Source organism: Pocillopora verrucosa, chromosome 7 (genome assembly GCF_036669915.1).
Source record: "Pocillopora verrucosa isolate sample1 chromosome 7, ASM3666991v2, whole genome shotgun sequence".
Lineage (NCBI taxonomy): Eukaryota > Metazoa > Cnidaria > Anthozoa > Scleractinia > Pocilloporidae > Pocillopora > Pocillopora verrucosa.
The window spans coordinates 9482212-9508957 of record NC_089318.1 but is presented as its reverse complement, the minus strand read 5'-3'; the positions used below and the strand labels follow the sequence as shown (position 1 = coordinate 9508957).

At 39.6% G+C, this 26746-nt stretch overlaps 1 protein-coding gene across 1 annotated transcript; it reads left to right on the top strand.

The window, feature by feature from the left end:
- The first annotated feature begins 1411 nt into the window (after nucleotides 1-1411).
- Nucleotides 1412-26501, top strand: LOC131775020 (WD repeat-containing protein 64). The gene is made up of 35 exons (XM_066169929.1): nucleotides 1412-1680; nucleotides 1873-1994; nucleotides 3802-3910; nucleotides 4939-5045; nucleotides 5608-5637; nucleotides 5927-5980; nucleotides 6098-6154; nucleotides 6836-6944; nucleotides 7354-7462; nucleotides 7924-7966; nucleotides 8122-8219; nucleotides 9008-9087; nucleotides 9509-9562; nucleotides 10159-10244; nucleotides 10496-10537; nucleotides 10827-10911; nucleotides 11663-11751; nucleotides 12407-12466; nucleotides 12594-12717; nucleotides 13465-13634; nucleotides 14546-14630; nucleotides 15313-15389; nucleotides 15963-16084; nucleotides 16566-16694; nucleotides 17150-17510; nucleotides 17866-17971; nucleotides 19370-19503; nucleotides 21487-21599; nucleotides 22262-22379; nucleotides 22897-22991; nucleotides 23610-23697; nucleotides 23954-24034; nucleotides 24669-24749; nucleotides 24859-24909; nucleotides 25226-26501. Exons 1-35 carry the CDS (start codon nucleotides 1527-1529, stop codon nucleotides 25274-25276), a joined length of 3474 nt encoding a protein of 1157 aa, XP_066026026.1. The 5' UTR covers nucleotides 1412-1526; the 3' UTR covers nucleotides 25277-26501.
- Nucleotides 26502-26746: the final 245 nt, after the last annotated feature.

The following is a 26746-nucleotide window of genomic DNA, read 5'->3' as shown; positions in this document are numbered from 1 at the left end:
ACGAAGTCTGTAATTGTCAGGTGTCAAATTGTGACAGATACTTGTTAAAAAAATGTTTCAAAGTTTGTCTTGAAGCCTTTTAAACCACCTTTATCATTTCACAAACAGAAATATTTCGGTGACGCCTCTCTCTAATTTGCATTACCTCTGTTTTAACTACCATTCACTCGCCCAAGAAGTGTTCAGGTTAGGCAGGATCTTACCGTTCTAACAGCCCCAAATCATTCGAATTCTTTTGGAAGGCATTTCTTTAACTTTTAGAAAAAGATAATGCTGTTGTTCACCAGCCTAGGTCGGTCCGTATACTCACTCCGTCACTCAGGACAGAGGGCACAGTTTTTCTCGATATGTATCGTCCGGCTGGCGAATATCATACAAATCGGTGGATTGTTAGGGAACCCTGACGAATTACTCCCAGTCGCTTCTTGCTACAGAAATCGGGAAAAGGTCCGGTCTAATAAGCCATTTAGTGTGTCTTTTTGTGTTCGATGGTTGTTATTCTATTTGGGTTGATTCTAAGAAATATCAGACAATCACTTTCAGGCATAGCCTTTTTCCAATGAGCCATTGTTGCTTGGCTTCGTCAAATAACATCAAGGAATTCCGTGGGTTGCGTGGCCAGCTTACCTTTACATGGCAGATACCTGTCCCCTCTTCCCTGCTCTTAATGGGTGTCACTGTCACCAGAAACAGGACGCAACAGTCCATATCAAGGCATCCCTCACATGCACAAGTACCGACTATTGACTCTTGTCTGTGTGACTACCGTGTAATTAAAAAATGAAACAAGGCCGCACTAGGAATAGTTAAAAAAAACCACACAAATGAAATTAGGATATATTAGGATTCGTCACTCGCCATAATTCAGAACTGGCGTAAGGAAAACTCTTGAACAAAAGGTCTACTAGCTCCTAAGAATATTATTCGACCAACATTTGACGCGCAAAGAATTTAGATGACTTTAGACTGAGTTCTCTTATCGTCAGTCGACTCTAAATGGGGAAAGTCGATTATTAATGAACCTTGGAAGTAGAATTCTTTAACAGTGTTCTTTAAATCCATGATAATCAAACAAATACTTCGATTTGGTCATTTGTATTTTGAGCATTTTTCAATGACACGATGAAATCTGACATCTTCAAACAGAATAGAGGGTTTTCCAAAATCAATTGTACAGATAAACACCCTAAACAGACAAAACATTTCAAAAGGGATTTACACTTTGTCAGACAAGTAATTCATTCACACTTTCGCGCATTTGTTCACTGTCATTCATTTTCCCGCCGGAATTTACGGGTTTTTTTAACAGTACTATGATTGGCTGTTGTCTGTGTTCCCAACAAAAGAACAATTTTAATTGGTTGTTTGAAATTTGCCGTGTTGCTGTGGTAATAAGTCTTTTGAACTTAGGTTTGTGCCTTGGTGTTAAAATGTGATAACAAAAGAACTGGAATCTGATGTTGTTTTTCTTCTATCCTGGAGTGAAAGAATGAGACAACTCAGCTGAAGATATCGTCACCGTGGAAATGCTTTCGAGCCAGAGCTCGCGACCATATACTGTTGGAAGCTTCCGAATGAAGCTGGCGTTATTCGAGCAATTCATCGAAGAATTTACATATGTCGACGAAGAATTAAATCCAGAAGAACGACAACAGATCCTACAAGCTCGTTTGACGAACGGTTCGTACTAAATGATTTATTGCAGAAGCTCTTTTTTTTTTAATTGCACTGTTTTTTAGCGAAATCGGAATGCAGAAAGGTCAAATCCATGTCAAATTTCGAAGGTTTTTGAAACTTCGAAATTTGACACGGATTTTAAAAGCTTACAACGTGCAGTAATTAATTTGTGGTTGACGTGTTGTGGTTTTCTAGGCTACGAACCATTTTGCGAAGCAATTCGTAATCTTTTTGGCAACGACGTGAGTACTCAAGACTTGAAGGCCTTGTTCAGGAAGATAGCTTTGAATCCCGATGCTCAAGTTGATTGGAGTGAGGTGAGTTGAATAAACAACCTGGTAATATAAGTTAATACAAACCATATAGATTATCTGGCTAAACATGGCTTAAGAACAAGGAAATGACTCTTAGTGAAGCCATGTTTTATTGCCTGAGATACTCTGTACACCTGAATTATTTTGTTTTGAAAGGGAATGGCAGAGGAGAAAACTTTTAGATGGGAAATCAAATGGCACTATTTAGATCATAGTATTTAATAAATAAAATCCTACACACTATATGATTGGACAGACAACTGATGCCCAGCTGACCTCAAACTTGATAGGCGAGAGGTTTTGAGAGGTGTAAACAGCTTGCCAACCATAGACTTACCTCATAATTATGATCAAATGGTTGGCTAGATGTGTTCACATTAATTAACACAGCCCTCTTTATGCATGAAGTATAATCATTTGTTTCACGATTTCAGCACTTCCAATGCAATCCACATCGGTAGTGACTAATAAAGCAGTGATTTTCATGGTCACTCTTACAAGTATGTTCACTATGATGAATAGGTGCAATCTTATTTTAAAAAGTAGCCTGTTTTTCTTTTATATTTCTTTTTGCCAAGTTGGAGTCATGTAAGGGCATTGGGTTATAGAGAGCCAAAATCAATTTTTTGCCACCTTTTACCCAATGCCCCAGCATGTCTCCCAGCAGTCTTCACTCAAACTTTCCCCTCTTGGTTGAAAGGAAATGGGAAATACTGCTTTGACATTAGCATACTCAAAATATATACCAGAGCACCAGAGACAGGCATGGAATTATGTCTGCCTCTCTATAGTCATTTTTGTTGGGTAATTTAGGGGTTTTGATAAAAGCCAGTTATTGGTAGTCTCCTGTTGCCTGTAAGACCTCTCACTGCAGTCTCTTCAGCTTGTGAGCAGGCTCTTGTGTTGGGTTTGACCTTATGGCAGCTGGTTTAAGAAAGAGTTATTGAAACCCCTGGTAAGCAATTCAAACCAACTTCTTGTTTTGAAAGGCCCTTTTCAGTGGAACAGGGCCAGTGCGCATGTTACCTAGGGGCTGGGGTAGTCCATAGATATGTTTCTACAAATTAACGCTGTTTAATCCCACTCTAGATTGAGGAGATTAATGGGTGACAAGCAATAAGCTACTGCTGATTGCTTTCTTTATTGCTATCTTTTATTGGTTTGGACCCATCAACCCTTTAACTCCCATGCTTGACCAAGACATAATTTCTCCTTACAACATCATTAAAATGTCAAGCTGACAAGCGATGAGAATAAAGAAAAGGAATTTTCATTTGATCCAATTGCAAATTCTTTAAACTTGCCTCATAAGAATTGTATCACAGACAGTGAGGAGAATTACTAATGAGATCTTGGGAGTGAAAATGTTGATGAATAGGATTACCATATTTCCTTGAATAGGTACTCAGGTGCTTATGTAAAATTTTGGCTGAAAGGAGGGGCACTGATAAAGATACTAATAACCAGTACTGTTTTGCTGTAGTTGAAGCTTAAAAAGTTATAAATTAAGTGGCACTGATAGAAACATGTCTTCTCTGTATTGGTACTATTTAAAAAAGCAAGGGAGGAGGGGGGTGAACTATTTAAGAGAGTGAGGGAGGAGAGGGGTGAGTGGTTATTTGAGAGGGGTGTTTGTTTGAAAGTATGACCTGGGGGGTGGGTGCTTATTCAGAGCATGGCCACTTATTCCTCAAGGAAATAAAGTAAATCCTATAAATTTTAATGTGGAGATGTTTTACTTTCCTTTCCAGCATCCCATTCTATCATTTCTTTTACTAATGTTCTACGTTGCAAAACTTTTTCTACTTAGCTGTTTGGCATTGGTGGTGCAACGGATGAAGTACCTGACTTGTTATTAAATGAAGACACTTCATCAGTCATAACCACCAGCAAGAGACGATCTGTAGGAGAGGCAGGAGGTATGAACATGCACAATCACACATAATCTCTTCTGTAAGGACCAAATGTTTCTTGAAAGCAGTTTGATGATAAAGTGCTTCAAAAGAGCATAATTCAACAGAAATTGATGCATGCTAGGGTTTCAACAACCTACATGTATTCTGTGACAAGTTGCTGAGATGGTAATGGCCAACTGTGGCTAGAAGAGGCTGTAAGGTGAAACACAAAACACGAGAGCTTGCTCACAAGTTAAACAGAGGGCAATAAGAGCAGATAGACTGCCAGTAAATAGCTTTTAATGAAACTCCTGTGAATGGACTTTTATTATTTGTTCCTTGGCTTTTGTACTCTATATCAGGTAAAATTTATTTAATTCAATGGCATAAATGCCAAACATTTTTCAACTTTCATCTGAATTTATGAAGAATTAGAGGAAAAGGGAGGAAAATCAGCTAAGAGCTCTTTTTCTTATCTCTCACTATTGTCATAAATATTATACTCAATGAAACTTATTCAATTTACATAAATTTTGTGCAGGTCTATCTGCTAATACTGTTACAAGTCATGAGATATTTAAAATCCCTGTCTTGTTTAACCCTTTAACACCTGAGAGTGACTAGCATCTAATTTTTCTTTACAATATCACCCCCAAATCACACATTAAGGTCATGAGAATAAAGGAAATGCCCTTACCAAACCTGGTGATATGGGCCATATACGGTCCAAGTATGGAAATGGTATGGCATAAACTATGGCCCATATATGGGTAGCATATGGCTTTAGTATGGGCTATTGATTCCATATCAAAACCATATATGCCACTGTCTTCATTCAGTTTTGATTCTATTGTATTTAACTATGGGATTGCTACGTATTTGGCACAGTTCCATAGATTTCCCATAGTATGCATGGTCACCAACTGTAGAAGCTCTGGATTATCAAACAAATTCTCCTCATCAGCACCTTATGGAATATATGGGGAACAATATGGAAAATATGCATACTGATGTTAGGTTGAAAGTGTTAACCATTTGCTTTGTTTCCATAGGGGATAAGAAAAGACGTGATGTTGTGCAGTGCATTGTTCAGGTTCCAAAATATGACTTTTACATCATTGCTTCTCAGAAAGGCATTATTTGTCAATGGAGCAGTAAGGTATTCATTAACACACACAGTCTATTAATTTTCTTATGATTTTTCCCAATCCAGTGTTATTCTGTTTCCAAAAGGAAACCAGTTTTTAATGTGTCAGTAATGCCAAATTTTACTCACGCCTTTGATGTATCCTGAGGCCTTTTACTCTCTTTCAACCCCTACTTTGAAAGGCTTGCTTTCTGATTGGTTGACTTTGATCTGTTCCCCAATACAACCACTGAATATATCAAAATTTCATGGAAATTATGAAAATTTTGTATTAGTTAGTTATGAGAATTTTGTGTTAATTGCCAAGACAGCAATTTCTACCTGATAAGTCTAAGTATTTTCATTACCTGTTTGCTGGATAATGTATAGATATCATGGGGAAAAGTTAAATGTTGATCACTTTTGAGAGGAAAATCCTAAAGGCAGCAGTGAAAAAAGTTTCTAAGGGTCTCATGAGGTCACAGTACACAGAAAAGGCATGTTAATTATGAACCTTTATTGTCACCTGAAGAGTAGGTGTGTCCAAATTAAAGCTTTTTTCACATTCCTTGTTTTTATCCCTTTATTTTTTCAGTTCCGGCTTCAGTCCTGTGTTGACTTGAATGTAAGTTAAAACCATTGCCTAGAAGTGCCTAACTTGTTCTTTTCAAGGGATGTCACAGATGCACAAATAGTGTGACTATTAGCTCATGCAAACTCTAAATATTTGTATGATATGGATGGTTTTGTAATTCTAACAAATGAGAAAATTGTGGTTGATTTTCTGATATGTTCCATCATTCTTGGTTCAGTTTTCTGATCTGCTTCAGTTTGTTTGTCTGATATGTTTGAGGTGAATTGCTTTTGAACTGCTTATTTTTGTGACATAAAATGTGGCTTTTTTCCTCCCTTAGGAGTCTTCATGGGTGACAGGCTGTGGATTTTTGCCCAGTCTCAGAAGAATAGCGGTAAGTTGTACACCACCCTCTAGCTAACAGATTTGATTTCAGACAGTTTCATGCATTAATGCCTTTGTTTTACCAAATATTCTTTTAAATGATCTTAAAATGGAAATCCACTTCCAGGTTACATCTGAGAGAGCATTATCTTTATGGGACTACAGAGCAAAAAGGAAACAGTTGGTAGGTTTGAACAAGCATATTTTACTTCTAGTTATGTACATGTAAATCTAATATGAAGATGGATTGATGTAAAAGTTTATGGTAAGAACAAGGTTGAAATGCTGTCTTAGCTAGTAGTCTAGTTGGTTTGCTAACGAACCATTTGGCACCCAGTAGACTTTGAAAGTCATATCAGCCCTTTATTACAGTGTTATGGTGGCTGTAACAAATGTCTCAAAGAGTAGCCTCTTTCAAGTCCTCTTTCTTATAGTCTCAAACCTTGGAGAGCAAGTTAGTTTTGTTGGGGTCCTTGATTACTTCTCCATTTGGGCTTAGTTGTTCAAAGGGAAGATAACACTATCCAAAGGATAAATTGCTACCCAGTGGATGAGCCCCACAGCAAAACTACTGCACCTTCCACTGGATAGAATCTTATCTGACCTTCAAACAGGTGGGGCTTGATGGGCAATGTTGCCAGCTATACAACCATGTCTCATTTTATCACCCTAATGTTTATGCTGTTCTGCTTCTTGAGTTCATGATTTTTAGCAAAGCCATGTACAGTACAACATGTACTTTTAAGTCAGATCCATGCCATGCTGCAATACTTGTATGTTCAGTCATTATATCTGTGTCTTCCCACTTCCACTCCATTAGCATGTCTTAGAATTTTTCCCTAGAGCTGTGTTTTTCCTTCTTTAGACAATTTACCAAATTAAGCCACTGGAGAACTCCCCTCAGTGCATGATCTACATTCCATGGAAGACTGAATCCATGAATGAGGACACAATACTGTTTGGAGATGATCAAGGTAAGGGAGACCATTTTGCTGATCTTGTCAACTATTTTTGAAAACATAGTGGAAGTGATATCTTTGTGTATAGTCTTGAGCTTGAACTTGATCACGTTAACCCTTTACACCCTTATATCCATAATTATGTATATTCTCCATACTGATTTCTAGTATATATTTCCTAAGGAGCTGACAAGGAGAATTTGTTAAACAATCAAGAGCTTCTACAGTTAGAGATCATTTCCTATATTCTCATGACCTCAATGTGTGATTCAGGGGTTATATTGTTAGGAGAAATTAGATGCTAGTCACAGTTAGGAGTCAAGGGTTACTGGTTATTTAAAGTCATTCCCCTATCTCTGTATGGACTTAAAAATTACTCGTGAGATCAAAAACGTCTACACATTTCTTTCTATTTAAATCCTAGGATATGTGAATATGATGACAGTGTCTTCAAAAGACCTTCATATGAAGAACTCAACAGCAGGAAAAACAGATTCTCAGATTGTCACCATTGAACCCAACAAACTCACCTAGTAAGGATATCATAAACATGAACATAGCACAACTTGTGGCTTCATGTACTTTCTCTTCTATCCTTATGGCTTTTCTGTCTACTAATGACTATGTTGCATCACATTGTATCTTATTCAAATAATAATTTTACACTTTATTAAATTAAACAAACATGAGTCTTACCTTGAAATATATAGAAACTGTTGGAATGGCTGAATCTCTGAGAGAGCAGGCTCTATGGGTGTTTAATAGGAGTTGATGAGGAGGGCTTAAGAGATTGTCATGGTTACCTAAACATAAGCCCATTATTAAAGGAACAGGGCTGGAGTAACCAGTTTTACAGACTGACACCATTGTATTTCACCCAATTATGGCACTTGCTGACACATGTAATTCTAAACGATTTGTAACTATCCTACAACCATCAAAGACCAACCAAAAAGAGATGAGATTAAGTAATTCAATATTTTGCTATTATCAGTGCACTGCAGAGAAGAAGATTCCATGATGACTGGGTGATCAAGGTTTGTTATGAGTAATTTTGGTGGTGTTTGATAATTCTTTAGTTAAAATCAGTTACGGTATTTTTGAACAAGTAAAGAAAGGGAAACTGCATGAAATAGTAATCATGGTAAGACAAGCATGTACATTGTGTTGACTTTCTTTCATTTTCTGATAGATTAAGTATTTTCCTCAACTGGAAATGTTTGGATCCTGTTCACCAAGCAGCAATTGTTCATTTATATTGGGGAACCTTGAAAAAATCTTGGACCACAGGTCAGCTTAAAATAAATACTGGTAATGGTTGTAAGTTCATGGAAGAATTAATTACACACCACTATTCAAACAGACTTTTTTCAACACCATTGATAAAATTTTAAATGAACTTAGGAATGGCTTCAGTTCACCATAGGCTTTAGGGGGAATTCTGGAATTTATGATAGGAGGATGTAAACCTAATTCAACTGGAAAAAAAAAAAGAAAAAAAAAATGCCTTTTCCAAGCTACAGACTAAATAAGTTGAGAAGTATTGGGAGTTAAGTTGATATTGAATACTTCATATTTTGATGTATCGTGTGATCCAGTGGTGGCAAGAATTTTTGTGTCACACAACTACTAAAAAACCCACAGATCTTACAGGAAGAGGGGGATAGGGGGGAGAATCTGCACCCTGCAGACCCACCCACTGAATCCACTGATTTTTCTGTTACTTGATGGTAGTGTCAAAGGTCTGGGATTGAACTCCTCCAACTCAGAATTTATATTTTGCTCATGACAAAAAAAATTAAATTTCCCATAACATCAACCCTAATCCACTAAACTCAGAGCATATTTAAAAGGAGCTGTCATTCCTGAATTAAACACTCAGTAGCTTGTGATGACATATCAGATATTTAAGAAAATTTGGTGTTCTAAGAGTCTTTTAGAGAAAACATTCAATTAACTTTTGCTCACTGAAAATCAACAGTGTGCTTTAGCTTAAAGACATCAGAACACAAGTATTCCTTAACTACCTCAAGAGCTAGTGTCACATCTAATAGCTGGCTTGTTTTACTAATTTCCAGTCCTGTCAGAGAGCTTGCTGTCCCAAAGGGGGTCAACTGCTTTGATTATTGTACAAAAGCCAATGTTATTATCACAGCCGGTAAGTATACTGTTCACTTATCTATTTTACCCCTAACCCTTTGACCATTAGATTGCATTAGTAATTATGCTTGCTGACTTCCATATAATTTGCATGATGTTACTGAGGAGGATTTGGTATTGGATCAACTAGTGATCCCCTCATTGATATTTTTCTTTATTCTCATCACATGTCTGCTTCTTATTTTATTATATTGTAGGGAGAAATTCTGTCTTGATCCTTCATGGCAGTTAAAGGGTTCAGCATGTTAGAACCTATTATTGCTTCAGTTGTTGAAATGCCTTTCCCTTTCCCCAAATGTTCCACAGAATAAGTGGAGAAGTTCAGCAGCTGCCATTTTCAGCCATGAATTGGTTACTATTTATACTTAGAATTGAATTTTACAAATAGCATTCATTTTTTTTGTTGATTACCATTTTAGGTGCAGACAAAGTCATAAGAGTTTGGCATCCACTCATATTCACAAGACCAACAGGTAAAGCTGAAATGCCACTTGAAAAAACTGACTTATTTCATGATCATGTAGATACCCTAAATGCCTTAATGAGACCCTCCATGTTGACAAGTTCCTTCTCTCTGGTAAGACTCTCACTGAGAGTTTCTCTATTCTTGTCCTTGTCTCTTCCCATGGCCTCTTTCCTCATAAGCCCCACTTTCAAGTAAGCCCCACTCTCTAATGAGCCCCTCTATCTAAATTAAGACTCTATGAAGCCCCCTCTCTAAAAAACCTCACCCTCCAGTAAGCTCCCCCTTGAGTTAAGCCCCCTCTCCGTTAGGCCTCCTTTCTTTTATGCCCCTTCTCTGATAGCCCCCTCTCTAAGGAGCCCCTCTTTCTAATGCGTCCCGATCTCTACTAAGCCCCCTCTCTATCAAGTCACCTCTCTATTGAGCCCCCTCCCCCTTTCTAATAAGCTTTCTTCTCTTATAAGCCCCCCCCCCACCCCGAGTTCCTTGTCGATCGGATTAGCTCAAACCCATCGGAGTAACAAGAAAATATGCAATAATTAATATTCCTAGACAGTTTGTTATGGTGATAGCAAAAAGCTAACAGAAGGCATTTTTGTTCTTCAGGAAAATTACTTGGCCACCTTTTCACAATTGTTGACATTGCTGTGAATGAAAAGGATCAACAACTCATCAGTTTATCGACAGCAAGGGTAACAAAATCCTGGATATCTTCTTTCATGTCTTAAAACTGAGTGCCCCCTTATGGTATACTGAATAGCTCAAGTGTATTAATTAGTCACAATTTCTCAACAAGGCGAGAAATGGCGTAAAACGCTTCACAAGCTCGTTTGTATCTCATTAGTAACGACACAACATCTCTGTAGGATGTCTCTTCTCTTTTAGAAACTGGATTAACTTTCTGCAATCCTACGACTCACTTTAATTTCTCTTTTTTGCTCAGGTATTCAGGGTATGGGATATCCAGACACTGTCATGTTTGCAAGTAAGTCAGGGCCTTAAGACAAAAGCATCTTTCCTTTCGTCATCACCAATCTCAAAATTAGCCAACGTTTTTATTCTATTTACTTACGTGACGGTTTCAACATTGCTGATCCATGCTGAATGCAGGACCTGTGTCGCATTTGAACCTATTAAGGTCCTAACTCATCCATGGTGCCTCTGGGTGTGAAGGTTTAATGTTCGACTCCTCATGGGAACTCACAATATATAATTTGTCCTGCGCTCGTGTCAAGACGGAAATACATGTTTCTCTGTGTATTTCTTCGTATTAGGTATTTACAGACAATGAAGTTAGGCCGGGAGAGAAGCGCATCTCCTGTATGCTTTTTGATGCCAAGCATGACAGACTTATTACAGGTAAATGACACTCAGAGTCGGCTAGTCAGGTAGCCGTTCACTCAGTCAGTCAGTCATTTTGTTAGCCAGCCAGCCAGTCAGCCAGTCAGTCAGTCAGTCAGTGAGCTAGTCAGGCAGTCAGCTTGCCAGTTAGTCAGTCAGTCAGTCAGTCAGCCAGTCAGTCAGTCAGCCAGTCAGTCAGTCAGCCAGTCAGTCAGTCAGCCAGTCAGTCAGTCAGTCAGCCAGTCAGTCAGTCAGTCAGTCAGTCAGCCAGTCAGTCAGCCAGTCAGTCAGTCAGTCAGTCAGTCAGTCAGCCAGTCAGCCAGTCAGTCAGTCAGCCAGCCAGTCAGTCAGTCAGTGAGCTAGTCAGGCAGTCAGCTTGCCAGTTAGTCAGTCAGTCATTTTTTCAGCCAGCCAGCCAGTCAGCCAGTCAGTGAGCTAGTCAGGCAGTCAGCTAGCCAGTTAGCCAGTCAGCCAGTCAGCCAGTTAGCCAGTCAGTCAGTCAGCCAGTTAGCTAGTCAATCACTTTGGTAGTCAGTCAGTCAGTCAGCCAGTCAGCCAGTCAATCACTTTGGTAGTCAGTCAGTCAGTCGGCTAATCAGTCCATCAGTTAATTGGTCAGTCATCAGCCACTCAGCGATGGCAAACTAAAGGATTTGCATTTAGAACTCCAGATTCTAAATTCTAAGCCCCTCAAACCGCTCAGCTTCACCGTCTCCTGATTTCTGTCTTCTTCCTTATTTTTGTTTTTGAATAAATAATCCCCCGGTAGGTTGTAGTGTAATTGACACCTGGCCACTGACTCGAGCCATTCAGGATTCACTTCAAGTTCCCCACACTCATGACAGACCAATATGCCAGGTTTGTAATTTGTGATTGCCTATTTTACACCTGCCATGAGAGGTGCTAAGGGTTTTAGGCTGACCGGGAGAATGTCACTTGTTCTAATTGTGCTTGTGAGATGGTCATAGCTACCTCAGAGCGAGATTTACCTGCTTCTTAGCAGATCAACGCTAGTATGTACTGCTAAACATGTGCTGTTAGGATAGGGCGCATTTCAATAGAGAGTCGTGAGACCAAAACCATGGTGATTACTTCGGAGAATCAAACACAAGAAAATATCTGACGGACGCAACGCAAACTTAAGATGAAAACAAAGTAAACTGCCCGGGCCAGTTCTTCGAAGGGCGGATAATGCTGTCCATCAGATAAAATACTATCAAGCGGTTAACTAGTAACAAAACGTAGTGCGCTATCTACCGGACAGAGATTTATCCAACCTTCAAGCAACCGGGACCTAAAGCGCGGGAAATGGTAGTTTTACAGGGCTCAATTGGTTTTCGATCCACGTGTAACCGGTTAAGCGAGTGGCAAAAGTTCTCTAGATATAAATTCCGCTGATTATAAAATGCAATATTAAATCTGTTAATTCTCCTGATATTGTGTTAAGCTAATCATGCTATGAGTTTGTCAAACAGCACATAATTTTGTGTTTGTTTTTTTTTCGTGTGTTCAGCTTTTGTACAATCCTCAGATGAACCAGGTCATTAGCGGCTGCGTTGAAGGGATACTTAAGGTATCAACATTTTGTTCCCTTTCTAGAATATTAGCAAAGTGTTGTTGTGGTGGCCGTTAAAGAAAGGAATGAGATAAAATACGTCAGGAAAATGTTTTGCTTTATTGTCTTTCCCTCCTTTGTGCAGGTTTGGGAAATGGAGACAGGCAAGTTTGTTTATCAGGTAGCTGATGCCCATGGCCCGTCTACGGAGATCACAGCCATGACAGTAGACAGCTCAGGTTACAGGCTTGCTACTGGAGCTTACAATGGTTAGTATGATTGTCGTATATTAAGGATACGTGTACCTTTGAAATAACAGGCATCAATCTGCTAACTCTTTTCCTTACGGACGAACATGACCACCCAAAACTAACTTATCTGTGCACACAAATCTTTGTAGCGTTTATGACATCGTATATTTACACGTTCTACATTTACGCCTACTACTGTGAGAACAATCACGAGAAGGAAGACACTGTAAATCTTTGCAAAGTTGAGAAGAACAAGTTACAGGTCTGATTCCTTATCTACCCTCGCTTAAGTTATTATGAGACGATTTCTGAGTTTGAGAATCCGAGGAGAACCTTCAAGTTACTTTGTCTTATTGTATCGCAAAGTTTGCTGACGCAGAGAGGCCAAGCACCTTCTACTCGTTCATCGCTTGTAGTACAATACCATTCTATTTCAGACGTACAGTGAGTTAGACGAAGCGTGATAATAAACAGCGCAATTGTAGCCGCGAGGAGTGAAAAACGAGGGAGGTCTGGGTCTGGTCGCGCAATGAACATTTTTTACACGACCCGACCCCAAACCTCACTCCTTTTTCATTTAACCGCTTCTATCGCGCCGTTAATTATTTCGCACGGATTTCGCACCGTTTCACCAGCTGAACGCCTGCAACAGACTACCTAAAATAGAGCAATTGGTGGTTGAGTTTCGACAGACGTGTAAGTTTTGTAGTTTCTGGACTCAATTCTTTTTCGGAAGATCCCAACTGGTTTCTTCTCTCTCACCAGGTTCTATAAACGTGTGGGATTTTGGCAGCGGACAGCTTTATAAGAAGTATCCGGATGAACACGCTAAAAAACGCTATGAAGACACCATAACAGACCTGACGTATCACACGATGTACAACAAAAGATGCTTGTTGGTGTCTTCGTGGGGAAAGAAAATAAGAATCATGGAGGTAAAAAAAGATTTAAGAACTCTGGCGTTAAATTTTAGTGACATAACTGTTGTAAATACTCTTTATTCTCCGTGTTTTCGATAGTAGTGATACAACTAACCTGTTTAATCAGAGAGCAACTTACCCTCTGAAACTGCCTTGAGGAGATCTTTTAGTGCGTATTTGAACAAACCAACACCGTTAAATACGACTGTGTTTATGTATCTGAACTCATATATAAAACAAGTGAAACCTCTTTCTTGATTCTAATTGTATGGTCGTTGGATTATGATTATTTTTCATGTCACATTTGCTAAGAAACAGAAAGTGTCATGAGGTGAAAACTTGTAGCTTGCGACAAGTCTTCACTACTATCGTTTCAGCCTGAACATATGATTGTCACATTTGTTAAGAAACAGGAAGTGTCATGTGGGGAAAACTTGTAGCTTGCGACAAGTCTTTACTATTATCACTTAAGGACGAGCTTTTCTTCGTTCCCGGTAAAGTACGAGGCCTTGTGCAACGCTATCCGGCGAGGGGTCTGTAAGGGGTCTGGTACTGATAAATAGTGCCAGACCCCCGGCAAGCCTCTTCCCGATTGATCTCAACTATTCCCGCGGGTAGAGAAATGCACGTCCTGTAGCGTTAATGATGAGGGCCTACTCGTTGGTTAGGAGATAGTATAACTGATTTTCAAGATCTGATTTGTTGTTCGCCCTATGGCGGCTAAACATGCACTTGTAAAATAGTAACTTCGTTTTGAAACAGAGGCTTTGTGCTTTTATCAGTAGTTGGCCAGAGGCTTTAGTATATTCTAAGGACAAGTTACATTACATTTTATTATTTCCTGGGAGGTAAAGGGCTAAACCTGTTGTTGCGCTGCTACTGGTGTTGAATTTGCCTTTATTAAGGTTCATTCCTTATCCCCACAGGACTCAGCAGAAGTCGCAACCTTAATCGAACTCAAGGTTTTATCAGATCTCTTTATTCCACCAGTGCCCTCAAACTCTGCCCAAGGTAACACTCTTTACGTTGTGGGAGCCACCTACTCTGTACCAGTGAACTTCGACAAAATTCAGGGATCAGTTTTTGTGCAGAAGACATTGTTTTTTGAATCTTGTATACTTTGCTGAAGGGGTGAAATATGATAATAGTGTTAAGCGCATTCTGTACGATCACTTCAGTCAGTAAGGAAAATTCTTCTTGTCGCCTTATATAAATAAGACACTAGCAAAAAGCGGGTGGAGTCTTGAGTTCGAGCCAAGTAGTTTATTTCGATTCGATTCCATTGTTTTCATTTATCTCATTACCACTAAAATTCTATAGTGGCCGGGTAGCCTGAAAAGAAAAGCACCAGCTTTATGATATGCAGGCTACCTATTTACAATCATTTCGATAGTACGAAGCGACTTCGAGTATCGCTAACTCGCTTGAATGGAATGCCAGTCTATTCTAGCTTGTCCCCCACCATTTTTTATCAGGTTTCTCAAACAATCCGCCGGTACAAAAGACTTTATATACCTTTGGTGGAAAGGGACTCAGCGAGAGTGAGGTATCTTTCCCAGAACACAACACGGCTAGGGCCCCAAACCGTATATCTCGATTCATAGTCCACCCCTTATCGCGTCTCTGACTGAAGACAAGTAGATTCCATTCTTGATTAAAATATCGCACTCAAAATCTTTCCCCTATATTTCAGAGGGACAGGCACCGTTCATTTCAAGGGCACCTCTGCCTACCATTGGAGAATCTCAGGAGGTCCAATCAAGTAATGAGGTATGGCGTCAGGGCTATCTCATCCACTCGAATCAGGCTTCAAATGTTGGTTACAATAAAAGAACTGAAGAAATACTGAAATTTTGTCATGAGAACGTGGACAGAGAGGTTGAAACCAAAAGACTGACTTCCCTCACAACCGCTACTCCGCTGGTTCTAGATGGATCTGAAAATAGCAGTCCTGTACAGTGCATTTTGTTCAGAAGGAAATCTCAGAAGGCATTCTTTTTTTTTCCAAAAAAACATTCCAATCTTATAAGGGGGTAACTGTAACATTATTCTTTACATTATTTTCAACAGACCAGATACCTAAAATGACTTAATGGTGAAAGACTCTGTCTCAACTTGTTTCTGTCTTGTAAACTAACTTTATCACCATGTAACATCTTTGTTGCGGTTTGAATGTTCCCCTTTTGGTTCGGGGTGCTGGGGGGGAGGGTCTCGATTATTTTGCAGTCATTGTTCCCACTTCCTTTAAATTCATCAGTTACCCATACAAGCGCAAAACTGACTTAGATTAAGTCACTTGGTGCAACAAGTTTAGCTCAAAGTGATGTGTTGTCATCATTGCAGGAGCATGTCCTCTCGTTTTGTGAAGTAACTTGTTTGGAACATGTATCTCCTTTACTTTTTGCTGGTACATCGAGTGGATCAGTCATCATGTGGAATCTAGAGACGGAGAAGGTCGTCTTAAGGTCAGTCTAGCGCTGTTAGAAAAATCAGCTAATGTGGAACACGCCAGACCCTGTTTCACATTTGTAAAACCAAATCGATCTTGAAAGGGAAGTCCCTACACACCAAATCAGTTGAGTAAAAACCATGACCCGAGAGATTTCCGTGTTTTTTTAGAAAAGCCACAACACACTTTGCGCAGCTTGATAATGTTTAGCCTATTATTTCCGACAGTTGCAAACCATGTCTATCTTCTCAATCCATACACCTTATTCCATGGTAAACATATGATGCACGCGGATATTTTGCGAGTTGCGTAGTTTTTCTCAAGGAGCGAGGAGAAATGCAAGAAATGAGAAAAAATGTAGTAATACTTCTAGTCTCTTCATTTCACGGAAACCAAGGTGAGCTTCGGCTGGATTGGCCACTCGGTAGAAACTGTTATCAGCTGATTTTACTTCTTACCCTTAATGAGTTTTTTTCGTTGCTATTTGCTTTGCGTAGGTGTCAACCACCGAAATCCAGGAGTGCAAACAGCAGTAATTACAGACGGAATCACCGAGATGAACAGCTGGTGTACAAAGTGCTTTATCTTATTCATCGAGTTAGGAAACCCATCATTTACGGCAACGGGTATATTTTATCATCTTCTCATACTATCTTTCATACGGACTTCTGTGTTGCTGTACCTATGTCACCTTCTTTTGTGGACATATTATCTTAAATTATTTCATAAACAAGTTGTGAGCAGATTCCTTGAAGGGGAAGATGAACCCTCTAAACTTTACCTCGCTCCGAACTCGTGGCTTAGTAGCTCAGTCGATAGTATCGCCCCACTGGTATCTGTCAGGCATAAGTTCGAATTCTGTCAAAGCGCAAATTGCTTTCAGCTTCTTTTCTGCTTAAATTGCATTCCACCCGTGAGGTTCATTTATTTGCTTATTTAGAAGAGGTGAATCTGGGAAACGTGGGATATGTCTTTGTAATACGTTTATGTTACTTTTATCAGTAGACTTGAACTTGTTCAACGTTCGATAGCATTCTGTAATTTTAAGTGCCTAATCCGAAATCGTTTCTTCCGTTCTTAGTAAAAATACTAACTTGCCGAAATCGAGCAACGAACGAGATGAAGATAGCGCTGATACGGGAGACGCGAGTGACCCTCAAAATGGCGAGCAAGATAGGAATCTTGAAAAGGGTGAAGAAGAAATAACTGCTGAAACAGATAAAGAACAAGCAGATAGAGGACGTGAAGAGGAAGGAAGTGGAGAGGAAAGGAATCAGGAGCAGAAGTTGGAGCAGGAATCTAAAATTGAAAATGAGGATGAAAAGGAAGAAAAGGAAGATGAAGTTACTGAGCAAGCTGTTCATGGTGCATTTTTACAAGTCAGCGAACCGTCTTTAGTGTCTGCTCATCATGATGGCTTTTTGCGATTCTGGAATTTATCGGTAAGTTTCGAATATGGGAAGTGGCCCGTAGTTGAATATTTGAAAACGTTCTCGAGATTAGAAATGAAGCCATGAAGTCTTTTCACCATCAAATCCATAAACATCCTTCTCACGATTTCTCTTGATCACGACTTTGACTCAGAGCAAGGTTATAAGTTCGCATTTTCTGGTTGGCAGTAGCCCTTAGTACGAAGAGGATATCCATTAATTTTCATTCTTGAATATAGTTAATCGGACGACAAATCCATGCTCTTATCAGCTATTATGACTGATAATGAATGACTTACGCCTGGAGGAGTTAGGTTTTAGTCTTTGTTATAAGGAATACTGATCAGGATGCGCTTGTTTGCTTTAGGGTACTCTTCTATCAGAGATACGCGCAATTACTAGGAGACAGGCATCGGCAGTGACTTCCATGTGCACAGATCCGGACTGCAACTTTGTTATCAGTGGAGATGCGAGTAAGTACTGACAACTCATTAGTGCGATTTGGCCTTGGGTGATAAACACACTTACAAGCTTTTGCCTCATAATCTCTAATGTTCTCAAAGGGTATGTGGAAGCATACGAAAAGTCAAATGCTTTAGATGTTTTTTTCCCCCCATAGCTGACTTTTCTTCCGACTTTTATAGGCAGTAGAACCTGACTTCAAAGGAATGGGGGGTCTGAAAACGAGCAGCGGGGGCGTCCAGAAAATTTTGAAATCTATTCATCAAACGTACTTCATATTATAACAAAATCAAATTTCGTCCTCCAAAGAATAAAGGGTGGTGATGTCCCTGTATTCTCATCATTTCCACCGAGTTTTACCTGGCAATCACTGTACTGAGTTGTTTAGTATTATCAACTGAGTTGATAACGTAAATTGGCCACCGTAAAGAGTTTCAAAGCATTAGCCCCTCGTCAGAGCCCTTACACTCTGATGAAGGGCTAACGTTCGAAACATCAGCTTTGAAACTCTGCGGATGTCAATTTACATTGACCGAGTTTATACTAGAGACGAGTAATCCGTCAGAGACGAATCATCCGTCTCAGACAGATAACTCGTCTAAATATAAATTCGGAACTAAGACGAATTATGGAGCAAAATTCGTCTCAGGCTGATCCGTCTGTCAGCACGTCTTCAAGACGTGCTAACAGACGGATAGGTCGTCTTAGACGGATCATCCGTCTCTAAATTTTTATCTAGACGGAAAACGAAGACGGTTTTTGACGAAGTTTCCATATGAGAGAGACTGGTTTCTATAGTTTTGCAAGGTTTCCTGGGATGCCTATTTTAAGATGGCGTCCGGTAAAGTAATCGTGCCCTCGAAAGCAATCACTCCGACCAGTTTTGAAGGCCGTCCTCCCACCATTTCTTGTTTCTTATCTCATCTCTACTTCTTGTCTTCCTATCTTGAGCAAGATCACCGAGAGGAAAGGGTAACATGAAGTTCATTAAGCTATTTTCCGGCTCAAACATGCGCTTGACAGAGGATATTCTTCTCTGATATACCGCCATATCCAATGCTGTTCTTCTCGATTTCATCAACAAGGCTACGAGAGCCGCCATATTTAAGCTCTCGCCAGGCTTCCACTCGGCTCAACACCGAGACACCCGTCGTGAAACTCGCAAACGATTTATATCTAGACAGATTATTCGTCAAAATTCGTCTTCGGATTTATACTTGGACGGATTATCCGTATGACGGATGATCCGTCTCTAGTATAAATCGGGCCATTATCAACTCGGTTGATAATGCTAAATTACCCTGTTATACTCTCCCACCGACATGGCACCTCAGTTTCTCTGGAAACTTACCCCTTTTATTCACTGTACTAAGTTGCATAACACGCTGATGCATGATTTTGTCCTGAAGGGGGTTACATCACCGTGTGGGATGTCGGCAATTTTCTTTTGGATCCTTCATCCGAGGGAAGTGACGGTGATCAACAACAGCAACGTGAAGATGACCAGGAAAGTAACAAGGACGACACAAAGAAAGAGCCCAAGGTAAACTGCCAAAAAACATTGTCTCTGCAAATTTTTATTTGTGCAATTTGTCCTCCCTTTTCATTAGACTATCGACCATTCTGTTTTATAATAAAGTTCGGATATAACGCGCGCTGTCATTGCTTGAAAGAGCGTGTTCTATGAGAGTATAGAGCATAGAGCTGAGCTAAAGCTGTCACGCCATCTGCCAAACTGTACTATGTTCGACCTTTTCCGGGACTTCCTTTTAGCTTTTTTCCGATAATTGAAAGTGAAATTTCGGAACAAGCGAGCCGGCAAGTAGCAACAGAAGAACCAAATAAAGGTTTGTAAACATACCAGGCGTCGTAATTTACGTTATTAAAACGTCAGCAGATACGAAAATCCTCAAAGGAAAAACAAAATAGACATTCCAGGTTTTAAAGATTGATTCACGCTCAGTTAGATTTCAAGCTTACGTACGGAAATAAAAATCAAACACAGCCAACACTCATATAGTATATAAAGTTCAGTGTTCAAAAACAAAACAGAACAAAACAGAAATGATGAAAAATATAACCAAACTGGCATAACTGTTAAAATTCATTCTAATCATGACGGTGTCTGAGCGAATATGATCATACTGAAGTCCATCGCGGCTCGCTCATCATGACGTTCTCCGGTCATCACAGCAAGCCTCAGAAACTACATCGGCCGCCCTTCGAGTGAAAAAATAAGAGCTTGCTCTGATATCCTTTCCGATGCGTTGAGTGGAAAGTCACATCTGTCACTGCAGCCGAGTTTTGCGGCGCGGTCATCCCGAGCGATCTTCATGTTCCGGTGAATTCGGCAGTCGTTCATTCAAAAAACACTCGCCCTGAACAGTTTGTTTTCTACCTTGTCTTGTGAAAAAACTCGCGTGTTTTTATGAGCCATAATTCGGCTGAAGTTCACTGAACATTTCACTTCAAGATTCTGTATTAGAGACTTAAAAACTTCAGGCAAAAGTGGTAAATTCGACCTACCGAACTATTTTAGTTTGTAAACTATCTCAGAAGGTGAACTGTGATGGTTTTTTAACTTTGATGGTTTGACACTTTTGACAGCTTTAGTCTTGTACAGCCAATCAGATTATTTGAACCATTCTAACAGGGATTCTGATTGGCTTATTGTAGCGTGCTTTATGAGAGTATAGAGCATGCTGACGATAATGTTGTTCGCTTTGGAAATAAAGTTTGTTTTGAAAATTAAATATAATGCTCGGGGAATTTAATGGATTCTTAATTATAAAACAAATAGAGAAGCCTTGACTGTGCTCTGTTCTGTTATAAAGCACTTAGGAAGCGGCTAGAGCACTCAAGAAGTTGGGAGAAACGCTCGACTACGTCTCGTGTTTCTCCCTACACTTCTTTCGTGCTCTAGCCGTCTCCTGCGTGCTTTATAACAGAACAGAGCCATATACAGAGAGGCCATATACGGAGAAGTTAAGGTATGGACCTAAAATTCACTCACTCACACGCTCACCTCATTTTAATCTGTGAGACAATTAATTTATGCTTTTAAACCCCGCCTATAAGCTTTGATTCTTTCCCTATAATCGTTCCATTGTCTTCTGTTCATTTATCTTGGGGGTAGGACAAAGGCGGAAAGTTTCTAGATTTCGTTGTCATTTGACATTGTTCCCATTTTATGTTACGTTAATAGGTTAATGAAGGATACAAGAAGTATTTGTAAAACCGCTGATTGTGCGTGTCAACGAAGGAAAGGGATAATTTCTTGTAATGAAAAAGCTCTTGCGTATCCCAGGCACAACGTCAGCTGTGTAGTTGTTAATTCTTGAGTGGATAATTTCTCTCATTTACAATTAAGTGAAGAGGTTCATTGGTGTATTTACGGGATGTAAATTGTAGCCGTTATAATGGCAAACAATTGGCTTTTTAAAGTGACAATCTGTGGCATCACCTCACGCCAAGCTCGATAACTCACCCTTGCATAAGTGGTAACGTCTTTATGTGTTTATTGCAGAATGTGATCAAGCAAGTTGTTTGTTGGCGAGGGCACCTCACTCGTGTTGTTGGACTAGAGCACGTGCAAAGCGCTGACGTAATCGTGTCTGCATCAACGGATTGTTCTGTCAGGTAACTTGAATCACTTGAGCCAGCCAAAGAAACAGTCCTTAATGGACCAATAACTTAACAAAGAATTCTGACTTTCATGTAAACATTTACTACTAGTAGTGTGTTATGGTATCTCTAAGGTCTCCGTTAGGTAAGTTTGGCCTTATTCTCAGACGATGCATGGTTACTTACCACAAGCTAATAATTAAGTGCGAGTTTCCTCGGACTTTCTGAGATTCAAGGCGAAAACTCTTCGGCATAATTTGCCTTTTAAAAATATCTTTTTTCTCCTGGGCTGGCCTTTTCTTCCACACGTAGTAGAACGGCGTTTTGGGTCATCGGAATGAACGCTGTTTGAAATGTTCTCTAAATTGGAGAAACCATGCAGCTTTAACGGCTAAAAACGTAGCTCTTCAAAACACGCCCACGGCAAGAGTTTTCTTGGCCTTTGCCACATCCCCTTTTCGATCATGAGGTAATTATGCGAACCATTCATCCAGAGTCGAGACAACGCTTGCTTTGAAATCCAGTTTTAGAAGAACACTATCCACATAACACCTATATAGACTTTAGGAGATAGCTTTATCCAACTTGGAAAAACCTGAGCACTCAGTTTTTCTGTTTTGTGTAATGGGTGATGATTATGTACGACTGAATTATGTTCTCCTTATTTCTGTTCCAAGGGTGTGGTACCGTGATACCGGTCACTTCATCGGGTTTTTTAGCCAGCCTCGTCTGTGGCATATGCCGTCTGTTAAATCTGTTCCCTCCACTCCTGTCAGACCGTATGACATCTCAGAGGTAAGTCTCGTGTAGCTCACATAGTGCACCACCATTAAAAATAAAAACAACCCTGATATTTTCATCCTGCTATTTGTAAACATGGACAATAAAATTTAATTTAAAGTATTTTCCTTTTGAAGACAAAGTTACTCTTTTAGGTGAGTGATTGAGTCATTGTTACGAAGTGAGTTTAATTTCTGCTATCTTTCGAATTATTATAAAATTCAAACTCTGCCTGAGTTTAAAGCATTGATGCTCTGCTGTATGGTGCAGAGTCGATATGTCAATGAAAGCTACAATTATTTGCTTCTATAGAGTCAATAAGGATATTAAGCAAAACATGTCGACGACGGCAACGAGGACGTGGCGAAACAAACTGATCTGACCTCCAACTTTCATGCATGATTCCAAGCATGAAGCACCAGCTAACTACAAACAATAAGCTTGCATAGTATTCCTTGTCTAATAAGACCATTAGACTTTTTCTTCAAAGATGGAAAACGAGTTCCTGATGTATCATGTCATTTCATCACAGGGTCCGATAAAAACACTAAAAAACGTAGCCACCAAGACCGTTACCAAGGCAACAGATAGTACCGTGGACTGCCCGTTGATGTTCGATGACACAAGGTACCACATCATTTCACTGTTTTAATAACGTTGAGCCTAAGAGCGAAAACAGCTGAGCTAGCCATGCCAAGCGCCGTGATTCTGTGCACGGTCAAAACGATGATCTTGGGAAACTACAAGATAATTTGGTTTATTTACTGAGGTGATAATGTAAAATGGTCACCGTAAAGAGTTTCGAGCGTTAGCCCTTGGTCAGAGCGACAGAGTCTTTTGCTCTGATTTAGGGCTGAAGCTCGAAACGTTAGCCTTAATTTAAATTATCGTCAGCTTTAATTTACATTATCAAATGAGTTGATAAAACACGACTTCCGTATTGAGAGAAACGCTCACTCCGTCCATACAACAATATCCTGTTTAGAAGTCGTTTCCCCTCCGGGGGAATGGGAGATAAGTGAGTGAGTGAGGGCAGTCACTACACCGCTGTGGAAGTCTTTTAAAAATTCCAGCCACAAAAATTCATATTGTGAAGGCGACCATGTTATGATTTCAGGCGAATGTGCAAGTCAGTTTAGGCTAAACTTAAGTGGTCATCATGGGGATTTGCAGTAACCGCAACTAATGTCTAGGTAAGCGAAGAGTAACATTGTGAATCTTTCACCTCCCTCTTTCCTTTTACAGATGGTTACCGTTCCGTCATTCGGCTCAGAAGGAGACTAAACCAACCGGTGAAAACAAGAAATTCTTCGACTCTCTATCAAAACCAAAGGTAGAAGTAACATTTTAGACTGTCCACGTTGTTTTCACATAACCCCTCTATAATACCCATCATCAAGTTGCATACTTTTCTTGTCAGCTCGTTTAAAAGTTGTACATGATTATAAACTTAACGTAGGAGAACTTGAAGAGCTTATTTCTGTCCAGTATCCTCGGTAGTGTAACGTCTTATCTTCCTAATAGTGATTTTTATTGTGACAAAGGTCTCATCTTATTCTCAAGAAAATTTCTTACTTGCTTTGTTTTAGCATTACAACTCTCATCTGGAGAGTACGAGGTCAGGATCACCGGATACTGGGGCAGTGTACAGGGCTCTTCCGGTTTACAGGGTGAGCTATGTGATGATGTACTATAGCTTGTTGTAGAAAGTTAGGAAATGAATAGAATTTAGTAGAGGCAAATCCACGGAGTGGTTCTCTGTCCTCTGATTTGATGTCGAATTGGAGTGATGGTTTATGTAGAGAGAGGAGACCGATGAAAACCGAGTCAAAAACACTCGGAGCTTGGACGAAAGTTATCAGTGGACTCTGTCTACATGTACGTGTGTCACCAGGTTGGTTTTGATATCAGCTATTAACTGAGGCCATTTTTCTACCAAAGTTATTTAATTTTGTAAGTCAGCGGAGTATTTAGTTGGTTTGTCGTTCAGGCATCCGCTTTGTCACTTCGTTAGATTCTGTGTGAGTTATTCGTCAACAGTTAATCAGCTGCTCACATCTATCCCCTCGTTTGGTGTTCACTCACTTCAAGAGAATATAAAGACTATAAAGTTTATAATCTCTTGCTCACTTTTAGTGTGTCTCACGGCTGCCTGACCGGTAGTAAGCGTCTTTTTGTTTTTCTCACAGACTACTGCATAGTTGTCCGTCTGTTTTCCTTTGGACAGCGAGGGAAAGTTTTAACTGAATCAATTTTGCTCAGTTGTTAAGGCGTTTCTAATTCGAAAAAATGATTACTTTGTAGATTGAAACACCGGAAAGACTGAAGACACCAGCCATCAACATGCAATCATCATGGCTCACAAATCAGACACAAAATCAAAAGGTTCTTCGTCTCGACTTTCTTGTTCTGTGTCTTTTAAAACTATTCAACTTGAACCTTTTTGTTTTGTATGAATATGAACAAGAAGTTATTTCGTTCCTTTGATCAACAGGGACATGGCAATAAGTCAACGTTTGCTTACAGATCATCGTCTTCAACTCGGGTAAGCCACGTGATCTGTTGCGTAAATCGATCTCACTGGAGTGTCTCCTTCTTACAGCACGAAAATATGACCAAATACATACATAAAGAAAAAAAAAAGGGAACGAGACAGAGAATTAATGTTTTAATCGATCAAAATGGGTCCCCAGGTCTTCTTTTTGGGGTCGGGGGGAGGGAGGGGGAAGAAACCTCAGTAACTGCAATTAAAAAATTTTCTTTGAAATGCCATAATTTAAGGGGAACGCTACGCTGCTGGTCTCGTCGTGTGTCCCTACATATATATCTCGTCGCGAATGAACTCTGTTTTTCATCATCAGGAACCAGTAGTGTCCAGATTTCCACATATTGTCCAAGGTCACAAGAGATAGTTCTAACCAGAGGTTAACAAAGCTCCGTCGAATGGGATACTTTGCCTTCTTTCAGCTGTTCAGGGACAACAGACGTCCTCGAAATACCATAGACCACGACACAGCTTCATAATCTACTGACTAGTTCAGTGAATCACGTAACGAAACACAAAGGACCTCTAAGGGAACTTTATGTTTCCTTCACTTTCATGCCATCAGTGTATCCATCAAGACTAAAGACCTTTTTATGTTAAGTAAATTTTATATTCACGCGGAGATCTAAGCCATAGAATGCAGCGAGATTTGAGACTTGGAGCTTGACGAATTTCCATCAAGTTGTTTTCAAGACAACAAAGCCTTGACCTATCCTAAGATTTGGCGCGAACGGATCCTGCGCACTTGCCAGGAATCGGAGGGATTGAACTCAAAGTGCTTAGTAGATGTGGTATACTCTGAGAGAAGTTTTATAAATGAGACTTAATAGGATGTAAGCGAGTTTTAAGAAGATATATATATCTATATATATATATCCAAAGTTATTTAATGTAAATATTTTGTTAATATTGTACGTGAGTCAAGTGTATTTTATATTTATGAAGGAGAGAGAATTTATGTGTGCAGTAAGAAAACCGTTGAAGATATTGAGATCACAAAAACTCACCCTTAAGTATCACATTATTTAAGGGGACTTTAAACTTCCTCAATAAATTCACAAAAACACACACGTCATGCAATTAAAACAAGACGTCGTAAAAAATTAAAAAGATAAATTACAACTTGTAATCAGGCTACTTTTACGCAAACATTTTTCTTCTTATTTCTGATGCTACCAAGAAGTACTACCACTACTAACATTTGCTTTCACTACCAGCTCCAAACAAAAGCTGATCAAAATCACTGCCACACTCTCACTGCCTGTCTACTGAACCTTCATAAGTTGAGCAAGGAAGCCTTTCGCTCCTGCATAATATAATTCATGGTCTGTTTTCGAGCATCACGTTATCTTCCTTTGCAAAGTGACGGTGTTTACTAGTAACTGTCAAATCAACTTCTGACTGAAAGATAAGCTCGTGTTTCGTCATTACTCAAACATCATTTACCAAACTATACAACGTGATCCTACAAAATCGATCGTCCAATAAAGCCGGAGTCGTGCCATGAATTAGTAAGGTTATTCTAATATTGATAAAGCAGTTCATTTGCCAGAATATATACGTTCACGAAACCGAGAAGTGTTAACTTGTTACTCTCCATTGTGAATTCTGATGACTGATAAAGGAGGATGGAGTTTGATTTGTGGGGCAATATCTAATACGACATCTGCCACTCGACAAACAGTTGCATCGACCCTAAGAAATGGTAACAACGAACTTTACAAGACATGAAAATGAAACTGAAGTATTTGACGAATTGCTGTTATGTATACAAATGATCAAACCTTTGAAAGAATTTTGTCACAAAGTTATGCTTCATCCGGAGGGATTACTAAAA

What these genes read in the sequence shown, in the direction of transcription:
- LOC131775020 (XM_066169929.1), top strand. Translation starts at nt 1,527, where the DNA reads ATGCTTTCGAGCCAGAGCTCGCGACCATATACTGTTGGAAGCTTCCGA. An exon ending in GCCCTCAAACTCTGCCCAAG is followed by an intron (nt 14,631 to 15,312) that starts GTAACACTCTTT and finishes CCTATATTTCAG; the next exon opens with AGGGACAGGCACCGTTCATT. An exon ending in TGTTATCAGTGGAGATGCGA is followed by an intron (nt 17,972 to 19,369) that starts GTAAGTACTGAC and finishes TTTGTCCTGAAG; the next exon opens with GGGGTTACATCACCGTGTGG.